The sequence below is a fragment of the Pocillopora damicornis genome, chromosome 12, assembly GCF_964200805.1.
Source record: "Pocillopora damicornis chromosome 12, jaPocDami1.2, whole genome shotgun sequence".
NCBI lineage: Eukaryota > Metazoa > Cnidaria > Anthozoa > Scleractinia > Pocilloporidae > Pocillopora > Pocillopora damicornis.
Genome location: NC_142681.1, coordinates 302,119 through 313,725, shown reverse-complemented (window position 1 = coordinate 313,725; position 11,607 = coordinate 302,119). Strand labels below are relative to the sequence as shown.

The 11,607-nt window shown below is 39.4% G+C and overlaps 2 protein-coding genes across 4 annotated transcripts; both read right to left on the bottom strand.

Moving 5' to 3' along the window:
• Positions 1-677: 677 nt before the first annotated feature.
• Positions 678-6,788, bottom strand: LOC149035957 (counting factor associated protein D-like). The gene is made up of 10 exons (XM_089190189.1): positions 6,378-6,788; positions 5,622-5,794; positions 5,079-5,319; positions 4,499-4,688; positions 4,131-4,225; positions 3,681-3,809; positions 3,328-3,419; positions 3,081-3,239; positions 2,712-2,901; positions 678-2,432 (listed from the first exon to the last, which is right to left on the bottom strand). The coding sequence occupies exons 1-10, from the start codon at positions 6,655-6,657 to the stop codon at positions 1,156-1,158; spliced, it is 2,826 nt and encodes a 941-aa protein (XP_089046315.1). The 5' UTR covers positions 6,658-6,788; the 3' UTR covers positions 678-1,155.
• A 599-nt stretch (positions 6,789-7,387) lies between these two features.
• On the bottom strand, positions 7,388-11,524 carry LOC149035956 (Golgi-associated plant pathogenesis-related protein 1-like). 3 transcript variants are annotated; one of them, XM_089190215.1, is made up of 6 exons: positions 11,408-11,524; positions 10,443-10,534; positions 9,544-9,648; positions 9,327-9,440; positions 8,699-8,970; positions 7,388-8,451 (listed from the first exon to the last, which is right to left on the bottom strand). In XM_089190215.1, exons 2-6 carry the CDS (start codon positions 10,507-10,509, stop codon positions 8,146-8,148), a joined length of 864 nt encoding a protein of 287 aa, XP_089046341.1. In that variant the 5' UTR covers positions 10,510-10,534; positions 11,408-11,524; the 3' UTR covers positions 7,388-8,145. The 3 variants fall into 3 exon arrangements, with proteins under 3 accessions (XP_089046341.1, XP_089046340.1, XP_089046342.1); XM_089190214.1 differs by having other exon boundaries at positions 10,443-10,531; XM_089190216.1 differs by lacking the exon at positions 9,327-9,440 and having other exon boundaries at positions 10,443-10,531; positions 11,408-11,522.
• Positions 11,525-11,607: the final 83 nt, after the last annotated feature.

The window sequence follows — 11,607 nt, the reverse complement described above, 5'->3', positions numbered from 1 at the left end:
AAGTGATGAGAATGAAGACAAATATAAATTAAGGGATTATTAGTTGATCCAATACCAAATACTTAGAACTAACATTATAAGAATTGTACGGAAGACAGTAAGGAGAATTACTAAATAGTCGGTGTAAAATGGTAAGGCACCGGTGATATGAATGACATTTCGGAAGGGGAGTACTAGACCAGTGCCCAGTAACATTCGTCACAATTTCTTTAAAAAAAAAAAAAGGGAGTTTACACCAGATTAAGTCAGATACCAACTGAGTTTTGAAGATCAGGTCACATGGCGATGAGCCAATCCAATCTGCCAATCACTGTCTTAATTAAGGAACAAAGCCATTCTACTTCATGTTTTAACCAAGTCACCGGTTAGACCGACAACTACGCATCAAACCTACGTTAGTAGTTATAACACATTAAACTTGTTCTTTGCTTTCTTTTCGTTTTGTTTCTTGTTTGTTTGTTCATTTTTTTTGGTTATTTTGATTCGGATGGTAACATTCGGACTATTTTGTCCGAACACCGTTTGCCTTTTACCCCAACATGTTCACGACTTTGATCAGGGTCAAACGTAAGGCAGCATTGAGGATGACGACGGCCTGAATGTAGAGGAACTAAACTCGATACGTGAACTATGCAAGTTCCCTTGAAAAAGGTAACCTATGAGAATACGAAGAATACTGTATAAACAAAAATAAAGTAATTTTATTTTCCCATTTCTTCCTCTATTATACATATTTGAGAGGCAACAATAAATCGAGTATTTCTAGCCGCCATTTGCAGCCTGGTCAATTCTTCCACGTGTAGGCAGCAATATACTGCTCAATCAACATCTAATAATTTTCAGCCATTATTTTTTGGACTGATTTGTTTGTTATCATTCATGTTGTTGCCAAAGGAGCAATTCAAAACATTTTATTTCTTAAGTGGTGACTTGCGAAACTATCTTTAACTTGAAGAAGCACTGGAAGTATTAGCTCCGTAAGAAAAAAAAAGTATGAAAGAGCCAATAATGACCCAACAGGAAGAAGAGATGAGCGAGGAAGGAGAATATTTAAAGATACTGCAAAAGAAACACGTGGAAAGAAAGGAGGGTAGAATTTATCAGGATACGTAAAACCTAATTTCATCTGTCGTAGCAGGCATAAAGACACTATTGTTAACCGCGAAGTCTTGTGTTCTTCTTCAGGCTGGATGCAATGACTCTTTCAAGATTTTCATAAATTTCTTGTAATTTACCGGTGTAATGTCTGGGAGGTTTGGCTGGGCGTGGTCGGCTATTAAGCTGCTTCGTTCTCTTCGTTGCTGTTGTTGCTGTAACTGTTGTAGTTCTCGTTGAATCAGTTGATTGTGCTTCTGTTCTAATCATGCCATGATCTTTTGCATTTGCTGGTTCATGTGTTTTTGCTACCATTTGAGATGGTAAAGTCTCTAAATCATTTTGTATTTTATTGTTTTGAGTATCAATTCCTGGAGCGGCGTTGTTGCTAAGATACCACTGATTCCTGTCGCTAGGATACCATGGATCTTTATCGCTCCTCAATTCATAATTTTTATCATAAGGTGCCGCTAACTCCACAGGATACGAATCATAGGCAGTGTAATCATATGAGGGGATGAAATATCTTGGCTCGGTATAAGTTCTCGTTTGAGTCCACGCATTATTCTCCTCTGGATATTTATAGGCTGAGTCACGATTACCATAGGGTGAAAAATTCTCGCTCCTGTAAACATTGTAACCCTCGTAAAAATCATTTGCTAAAATTTCTGGTGATTTAGTTAACTGTGGCGTTCTATCCGCATTATTTTTATCTCTTTTTAAATAAAAGTCGAAAGTCTTAGAGGTTGGTGGTGGAATATCCATATTGGAAGTCTTTCCTGTGCTTTCATCGACGCTTTTCGTTGCTAATTCCTCCTTCCTTGAGTAACTTTTTTGGTTCATCTCGACCTTACCTTTCTCATCTTTATTTACAATTACTTTATTTGATTTATTTCTGTTTGAAGTTCTTGTAGATTCCTTAACTCCAAAAGACTTTTCTCCGTTTTTCCCGTCTGAGTGCCCCAAGTAGTCCTTAGTTGAAATTGAAGTAACTCTTCCCTTACTATTTTTATCACCAGACGAGATCGATTCGCTTTTAGATCCATTTCTGTTTTTATCTGGCCTATGTTGTGCATGTATTTTCCTTCCCATAAACTTTGGATTCAATGGATAAGCATTGTTAATTTTCTCCTTGACAGGAAACTGAAAAGTAGTGTGATTCATTAAGGCCACCACAGGGTTCTTTGTAACTCCACAAATGTTGCCTTTCCATGCCATTTTGATGTAACCGTCAATTCCCCAGGTCGCGGACCACGAATTTTTTACCAACCAATAAGGAACTCCATTCTCTTTGCCATAACCAACCACCAGAACCGTGTGGAGTGTAGAGCTGTTATCTAAAGCGCAAATTGACGAGGAAAAGTCAGATTTCATGGATAACGTAACCTGCCGATTTATGACAGCGTGGGACCTATGAGACACGACTGCCATGCGCCAATCAGAAAAGCGCATGAACATGAGAACCCTGCCACTCTCTTTTGTCATTCTGAGTAGCATGCAATTGCCGACATGCAAAACAAAAATTGAGCTCAATATCAGGCTAGTTATGGTTGTTTTGTTTTGATTGTTTTCAACAACAAGCACGAGTTTGAAAAACAAATATAGCAGGAACCTACCACACTCGGGGTTATCATAGACTCCCCAGCTGTAGAACTTCAGAGAGAGGGGCTTTTGATTGATAGACACACAGACAGGACCATACTTGGCAATGGCTCTTTTAAGTGCACTGTTATTGTACTTAGGGACAAAGGCAAAGGCGTCGATTTTTATTCGCTCTTTGAGTCCAATGGTCTCACACGTTCCTTCCTATAGTGAACAATAAAGCATTCTCCAACGTTTGGTACTTTTTTTATCTTTTCAATAATGATTAATGCTCTGTGTTGATTTGGGTGACTCAGTTTGCCTATAAGTAGTGATAGTTAACTTGGATTTGTTTTTACGATACTCAAACAGAATGCGCAATAACATGCGAATAAAGCCCTTACCTGAGCTAAGTAAGGCCCATAATTCTTTGCCTTCGCTACTCCATGCAGATAAATCCAGCTGAGTGCTTTGTTATACCAGCCTCCCCTGCAGCCGTGGTTCCCAGACCCCCAGGAGCAATCAACTATCTGCTGTGCAGACAGTTCAACAAGTCGACCTGTCTAACAACGACCGCAAAACCCAAGGGTTAGGCGCTATGATTGATATGAAGGAACAAAAGACAATTTATTTAAGCTGGATGATTCATACCTTCAGGAAATATGCTCCCTCCACGGTTCCTACGGCTCCTAAGGCGTAACACGAACCGCATATCCCCTGACCTCGAACTGGTGTTACTGCCCCTGCAAACAAATTATTGCAAATCGAGTTGGGTTCGTTATGTACGCCAAGATCATACATTTAGTGATCACCTCTGTTTGTAAATGAGGCGCAACCATGCGAAAAAAAAGGAACCATCCCAAATTAGACGAAACCGCCCAAAATGAGACGATTTGTTTGAAATCTGACGATAGTCCCAATATGTGTAAGGTGCTAACTTGGGATGTAAATATGTAAGCGTCTTGACAAATGGACTAAGAACCCTAGAATGAATCATCTCCTACCGAAATCTCTCCAGTCTAACTCATCTGGAATCTCAATAGCCTTTGGTGCCGACATCACATTACTATGGGCTTCATGTTCCTCCAAATGAACACTTCCTTCATGTTCCGTACTGTTATCCTCGTTAGCCCCTGCAAATAAACGAAGTAAAATCAAAGTAAACATCATTAATCTCCCATATCCTTATATTCCACATCACAAATCACCAATTAGTTACATTTCATTGCATTTGTCGTCATCCTGACTTTAACATATTTCAAATGAAGGGGTATATCCTTACGCATATCAAAATTATTTTACACCTTAAGTTCATCCAAGACTGGAAACTTGAATCCAACTGCTGAAATATGGATTGTATCAACCAGATGTGTTATTTTTCTGTAGAAGTAACCTAATTTGAGCTTTACCACAATAACGATTTAATAAGTTGACCAAGCTGCCCTCTGTCATACCTCCATGACCGTCGTATTCTTCGTCGGTAAGATCGACCAAATGGTTCGGAGCTAGTTTGTAAGTAAGATTCTGTCGGTTGATTGACCTGATGTACCTAAAAGAAGTAAAATTCTATGTCTTAGCATAGACATTAAGTGAAGGCCAGAATCTTGTTATTCTCTGGAAAGCAAAGAATTACAAGCACGACGGAGACAATCGCCTTTCAAAACTATCACGCCGCCATTCCTGCTTAAGGAAAAAGTTACCATCAAACACAGGTGACATAGTGAGTACATATAAATTTCACATGGTAATCTGTGATTCACTTGATTTTGCTTTACTCCTCCTCGTGAGTGATCCTGAAAATTCGCTTTACCCTCACTCTTACCTCATATTGTGGCGGAAAATGTGCTTTCTCTTCACGTGTTCATGTTTAGAATCATGGACCTTGCCGTGATTTTGGTTGTAAATGTGGTACATCTCATCCACTAGGTCCTCTCCATAAGACATAAACTCACCCATGGGATTTGATACAAAATGAGAGTCTAAAGAGTGTGACCAGTTGTAGCACCATTGATCTGAAAAAAGGACACTCCTGTAAAACACAACTACTCACGCATAGCGTTGGAATACATGGCTGGGGTAGGTTGAGGTTGAGTTACGCTCTCACTAACACACTACTACCGAAAACTGCTTCTCCTTTGTAGTTATCCTTTTAGGAATAACAGTCTCTCCCCTTAACCCCCCTTTCACCCATCCCAGTATTTCGCATTGTTTTCTTAAAGCATCACTGGTAACCGTTTATTATCAAGGAGGAGAGAGGGGCTATGGGATTGAAGTGTCTTAACCGACAACACAAAACAGTGAAAAAAAGGAAACAGAGAAGGTAAGAACAAATGAGCTTTAAAAGAGTTTTGTAAAATAGAAGTAATTGCATCATGGACTACAGGATCTAAACGACAACTGACCTTTTGGTAACTCAAACTTGTCCAAGTCAGGTTTCCATTCTTCAAATGAAATATATTCCAACACGTAACTATCATAATAACTCGCCATAAGACTGTCATAACCCTTCATCTCATACCGCACGGGATGGACTGGTCCGATCTTGCTGACCAGGAGAGTGTGAGTATTCAGCATGTCAAAGACAAGGTAGCGGTATTCCCACTTTGTGACAGGCGTGCCCATGTATACTTCCTCACCTGCGTACTGTGGGAGAAAAGAGATTAGCCAAATGTCGAGGTAAAATAGTTCAGTATGGCGATTGGAGTCAAACCAGGAGCTCAGTTTAATGTAGCGATGTCAAATCTAAGCTGTTCTCTTTTTTCGTAAACTTTCGAAGGATAACATATTTCACGTCACTATTACGACTCTAGTAACATATTTAAACCTCTATATTGAGGAATAACTTACAAAATTGTTCGAGGAAATCTTAGGTTCGAGCTATGAGAGAATCGAGTGCTGAATAACAGGTATGGCATTTGTTTAATATTGGTGTTGAAGTGTCTAACCGTAAAGTAGGTCATGTTGGGCACAATAGGCTGTGGTATAATTGGCCATCCTTTGTGTCCCTCAAGTTTCCAGCAGCCGATATAATTACCATCTTTCTCTGTGTACATTGGTACTACTTTGAATGTCACCCCATACTCGCCAAGGTCTGCCCTTTGGTATGTCTTGTCCGTACCTTTAAGATATAAAAACAAAATCAACAATATCAGAAGCTAAAACCCACTTTTTCTGCTGACAGTGATTCATGGAAGGCAGTGATTTTCCTTTTAAAGGTGTTGTTTATGCTGCTTCTTTTGTACCATTCACTGTCTATTGGTATAGAAGGACTGGGAATTTTAGTTCTACATAAAATATTGTCCAAGAAACATTCACGCACGAAGTCAACTTTACGTGACTTAAGTCGATGTGTAATGGTACAATTCAGCGCGCAATTTTTCGTTCATTGTATTTGAGGCTATCTCTGAGACACGTTCAGGGAAAGGCACAAAAGCTCTCTGATCGTCCAAAATATCAAAGGCAGATTTCTGGATGCACGGACGAGTACAGACCGGTATCCCTGTGAATAGGCTGGTGAGGTAAAACTTCACTTCAGGCGTGGACCCGCGCCCGCCCAACTTACCCTCTAAGAAGAAAAAAAAATGAAGCAGATGTACAGCAATACACTTTTCATCAACAGTTTCCCTATTAGACTCAGAAGTTAAACTGAAGAGTGAGTAGATAGTTTAAGTGCCATATGAACATGTTACTTGGTCACATACCATAATAATAGTCAATTCGACTTCTGTTCAATTCTGACGTAAACCAAATTTCAAACGGCTCCACGATCTTGCTATGAGGGAGAAAGAGCCTTCCGGTAGCATGGTAGTTCTTAGGGAATTTGACTTCCAAATGCGTCAATTTTTTCCCCTTCCCCAATGATCTTCTCGAAATCACGAGTTTGATATGATGACTGTAATAGTGATATATCTCAGCAGTAAATAAACAAAACATCACCAGTCCTATCAAACTCGTTATCATAGTGTTGACCTGAGCGGCCATCACCACCACTGGCTGAAATGTTACTTTGACGACAATAGGGGTGTTGTGCAATCAGCATCTGCTCGTCTGAGTTTGGATACTCGATGCAAGACTCTCTACCATGTTAGGATTATATTCTCTTCGGTCAGCCATGAGCACTGATGCTATTTTAAGAAGTGACGAATGTTGTGGCCTCATCGCCTCTTTGACCATTCGTAGGCAATCAGAGAGATAAAGATCAATAGAGAATTTCCTGCTCAAACTCACACTTGACATTCACTCTTTAGTTTTCCATGACACAAGAAGACCTGTGCCTAGATAAAATTCATATCTGTTCGCATGCTTTGGCTTAATGTCATCCAGGACAAGTATAAACGGTTTTGTATTCATCTTACCCAACTGGTGTCCAACAGCAGGTGTTTTGCCGGCTGGTCGAACAGTACAGCCGGCCATGGAGAAGCAATTCTCTTCTCTGTTGTTTATCAGATTTTAGAAATATCTTGCTTGCATTAAAACGAAAACACTTTCTTTAGGATGAAAAGAAAATTATTCGCCAATCATTTAATGTTTTTCATGACGCCTTCTTTTTCCGGTTTAGTTCCTTCTTTAGTTACTTCCGGTTTAGTATCAATTCTAAGGGCTGGAGACGCATGCGTACTCAATCACACTCGCCTGGAGCCCCACCCTGCCGAAACGTAGATAAATCAATGGAAATGTAGCATAGATTAATTTAATAGAACCAATAACACAATTTTATTTGTCTTTCTTGTTCACCCACACACCTTTCAGCAACATGATGATCCCCTCTCAGACCCGATAGACAGGCATAAATTGTCCTTTAAAGATGTGAAATAACCAGTTAGTCACAGAACAGCGTAGGGTAGTCATCCGCGTGTAGGGCTCTTAAGTACATTTAATTAGCTGGGTACTGTTCTTAAAAAGTATTTTTAACGGCAAGCTTAACTTGTTGGGTGATTACGAAACTTTTGTGATTTAGCGCAACTCTTTACCACAGAATCACAAACAGGCATGATAGGCACGGCGTAAATACATACTTTAACTAACTGCAGTCAATATAAATTTATAGCCACCCTATTTTCCCGACAATTTTAGATTTGAAAAACAACATACAAAAGAACTCATTTGGATACTTTTTCTGGTAAAAAAATTGATGTCTGTAAACACTCATTATTATTAAGGAAAAGAGCCCAAACAAACCAGATTATCTCGAAGCTAAATCGTACTCACGAGGCAAGAAAATTTCCCTTCAATTTTCATAAAACCAAAGCAATCATAGCGGCCAATCAAACAAAGTAAATTATTGCTAAGAATCAACGGCAACTCAAAGTAAAAATATGCAAACTGCCTGAAGAGCAGGAAAGCCTCAGTGACCTAATCTTGATTCGCGTAAGTTTTCAATTGATTGGCGTGAGTTTCTAGACTAGTCAAAAAGCAAAAACAAACTAAAACTGATGCAGGTCTGGATTATTTTCGACACTCAAATGAGAATTAATCTAGTTTTTTACGGTTTATGTTGTCTCTACTCTTAGCCATTTTGCTTCTACGGAATATATTTGAGTAGACATCAGGCTTGGCCGCCTCTTTGATCCCAGGCCTCAAGACATTCAGAGACACGCCGTCTCCTACGTTCCCAGGGGGACTGTACAGAGCCACCACAAAAATGTCATTGGCCAAGAGTCCCTTACGTAGAGCACAGCCCATTCCAAAGGACTGTGAGCCTTTCCAAACCAACTGGGTGAAGGAGCTAGTTCCATCTTGAATGTGAGGGTAGTTATAACTATAGTTTTTGCTTTGCTGAGGAGAAAGAAAAAACCGATGAGTCACTTAACCGAAATGATCACCTAGGTGAACTTTAAGGCACCAATCTGTATCTCGCTATACTCAAGTACTATCATGCTCTTCAATCTGGAGCACTCTCCCTTAATCCGAAATATCCCTTATATCTGTTACCTCCATTGCGGGGACACTTTTCTTTTCCTCAAACTCGAGGGTGTCCCCTGAAGGTGCAGTAGCGCTATTATTCAACACGCATGAAGCGTACCTGGTACCAGTTATCGGTTGCTTTCATGGCTGCAGTCGAGTCGCATCCAAATTGTACACCGAGGAATCGTTCCACATTCTCTCCCAGACTCTCCTCATCAGGCACCTCAAATCTCTTGGAGTTATCCTTACTGAATTGCTGCACCATTTGATAAGCTATCTTATTGGCCTGCGATGACAGCCTGTCAGACCACCTTAGTGCAGGGTCGTGGTGATACTTGCGATAGCGATTATGGGTGCTTAGAGCTGTTCCTGCAAATTCTATGGGGTTACCTTGAAACAGGGAAAGGAGGACAGAACGGACTAACTTCGCCAAGATGTCTTCGAAATACATGAATACATTAGCCCGGATGCTGAATAACGCAATCTACAGACTAAACTAGTCCTGAAAAACTTGGGGTCGCATAGCTTTTGCTTAAGAACACGCTGTGATTGTTTTTGAAAACTTGCGCCATCCCCTAAGCTAATAATAAACCAAACGAAATTCATTTCTTAATTGGTCTCTCACTATTATTCGCGCTACATGTAAGATACTTTTACGTACTTAGCGATCCCCTTTGATCCTAACGTTTTTCTGATTTGCCTTTTAATCGCAAAGTGGTCTTAACAGCAGTGTTTTGAACACTAACCGATCTTAATAGCGTCCGGTCTAAGCACAAATCCCTGAACTCTGTGGATCTGTTCATCGTCAGACTCAGGAACGAGCGGCCCAATAACAGTTTTACCACTACTTCCAAGGATCACTGTCACGAGAACACAGAGAAATAATCATGTTCTGTCTCATCAAAAAACCGAAAAACTTTGTTTTCAGGAAAACATTGAATTTTACATTATTTCATTCCTTACCAGAGTAATGATGTCTCTTGGGCATATTTTTGCGGTAAACGTAAGCAGTTTGTAATTCAATGGATTTCTTAAATGCTTTTGACATCTGGTATTCATTTCTTTCATCTGCAATGCAAAGGGTAAGGAGTCTTACAATGATGAGGCAAAACGCCTTTTGTGAAGAGAGTCATCCACTTTAGTAAGTTATTTGTAATGTAACTGTATTCTTTGTTTGTTCCGCGTCACTCTTTTTTTTGTGTGTGTTCTCTCCCTCTTTGTTTCACGAAACCATGTGATCACTTCTGTCACTCCATTGAAAACTTCAAGCTTTAAGAAGAAATTAAGAGATCCTCGCAGCTAAGAACACTACTGAAACGAGTAGTTGTAAATAGGACCTGAAAAAAATTCAGGCCCGTACGGGACCTATGACCTCTGCGATACCGGTGCAGCGCTCTACCAATTGAGCTAACAAGCCAACTGGGAGCTGAATTTTTTCCAGGTCCTATTTACAACTACTCGTTTCAGTAGTGTTCTTAGCTGCGAGGATCTCTTAATTTCTTCTTTCCACCGCAGTGCAAATATGTGAATTTTCATATATCTAAAATCTTCATTCACTTGGATGTTTATTTGGACCCAATTCATAGACCAGCTCTCAGTTGGCTTGTTAGCTCAATTGGTAGAGCGCTGCACCGGTATTGCAGAGGTCATGGGTTCATGTCCCGTACGGGCCTGAATTTTTTTTTCAGGTCCTATTTACAACTACTCGTTTCAGTAGTGTTCTTAGCTGCGAGGATCTCTTAATTTCTTCTTTCCACCGCAGTGCAAATATGTGAATTTTCATATATCTAAAATCTTCAAGCTTTATTTGAACAAGTACTTGAACATCCAAGATCTTTAGTAGTTTAACAAAATAAACTAACCTTCGGCTCTCGTAAGGCACAAAGCAGCTTGACAGATCAGTACACTTGTAACTACCATCATCTTCATTGCTTAACTTAATGATTTACATCTGCTGGCATCAAGTGAAATGAAAAGTACGAATGTGATTTGATTGCACCAAGAAATAACTCTTAACTAGTGCTTTCCTATCTATTAGATAGTTGCGACTACAATTCCTTCACCAGCGGTAGGAGTCATCGATAACCTTCAGTTAAGTAGCAGGTACTAAATGATAATCTTACATTTTTACAATACCCACTTTACTATGTCCAACCGAATATGTAAACAGTTAGCCTCTGCACTCGCTTTAAATGTTAGCCATTGTTACTTCCTGTTTTTCTTTTTTTTTTCTTTTTGAACATAGGTGTACTCTAATATTTCACCTTCTCGAGTAGTTTTCTGGTCTATGCGTAAAAGGGGGGAATGGAACTGTTGGTGAGAAATAAGACAAATTTTACGGTTGAACGGAGAGTACGTCAGGCGTTGTTGCAACCTGGTTTGAAGATAATAATTTTCCTCGGAGATTAACAGGAGTTGACGATAATGGGAAGTTTTGGGACTCTTTACCGCAAACATAAGTAATTCTATCGCTTTTCTGCGCAACATTCCCCACATAAATGGAATAATGTAAGTGCCACAATAGATAGATTATCCGGCAGTTTCTCGTACAGATCTACAGCAAACTCTTGTAGCTACCGTTGTTTTTAAAGTACTAAAATTCTTAAGCCCAAACATCACATTTTCTCTGGTCACTGTCCAAGAAACAAACAATTTCTTTCCAAACATTGACATCATCTCAATAATTTCATTCTAAAAGTAAAATAGCGAAATAACGTCTAAACAGTGACCTGTTATCAACAAATGACAAGCTTAAAGATTAAGACAATGTTCACATACTAGACGTCTTTTTTAGGCAGTTACTTTAAGAGAAATGCAAAAGACTAACCTCATTACTCCTATAAGAAATGGCAATTCACTTTGTTAGTAATGAATGACAAATAACTCAAAAACCTCTGCGAAGTAAATTCAAGGTGTTCGCCATTATGCTGATTATTAAAAATTTATCGACCGAAAAAACTTTCACTTAACTCCATTCATTGAACATCGTCACGTCATTACTAAACTTAAAAACAGTAAAAAGATGAA

Coding starts and splice junctions, on each gene's coding strand:
- LOC149035957 (XM_089190189.1), bottom strand. CDS start 6,657: ATGGCCGCTCAGGTCAACACTATGATAACGAGTTTGATAGGACTGGTG. Junction 4,226..4,498: donor ATTTTCCGCCACAATATGAG/GTAAGAGTGAGG, acceptor TACTTCTTTTAG/GTACATCAGGTCAATCAACC. Junction 2,433..2,711: donor CTATGATAACCCCGAGTGTG/GTAGGTTCCTGC, acceptor TTTGCGCTTTAG/ATAACAGCTCTACACTCCAC.
- LOC149035956 (XM_089190215.1), bottom strand. CDS start 10,509: ATGAAGATGATGGTAGTTACAAGTGTACTGATCTGTCAAGCTGCTTTG. Junction 9,649..10,442: donor GTGCCTTACGAGAGCCGAAG/GTTAGTTTATTT, acceptor TTTGCATTGCAG/ATGAAAGAAATGAATACCAG. Junction 8,452..8,698: donor CAACCGATAACTGGTACCAG/GTACGCTTCATG, acceptor CTTTCTCCTCAG/CAAAGCAAAAACTATAGTTA.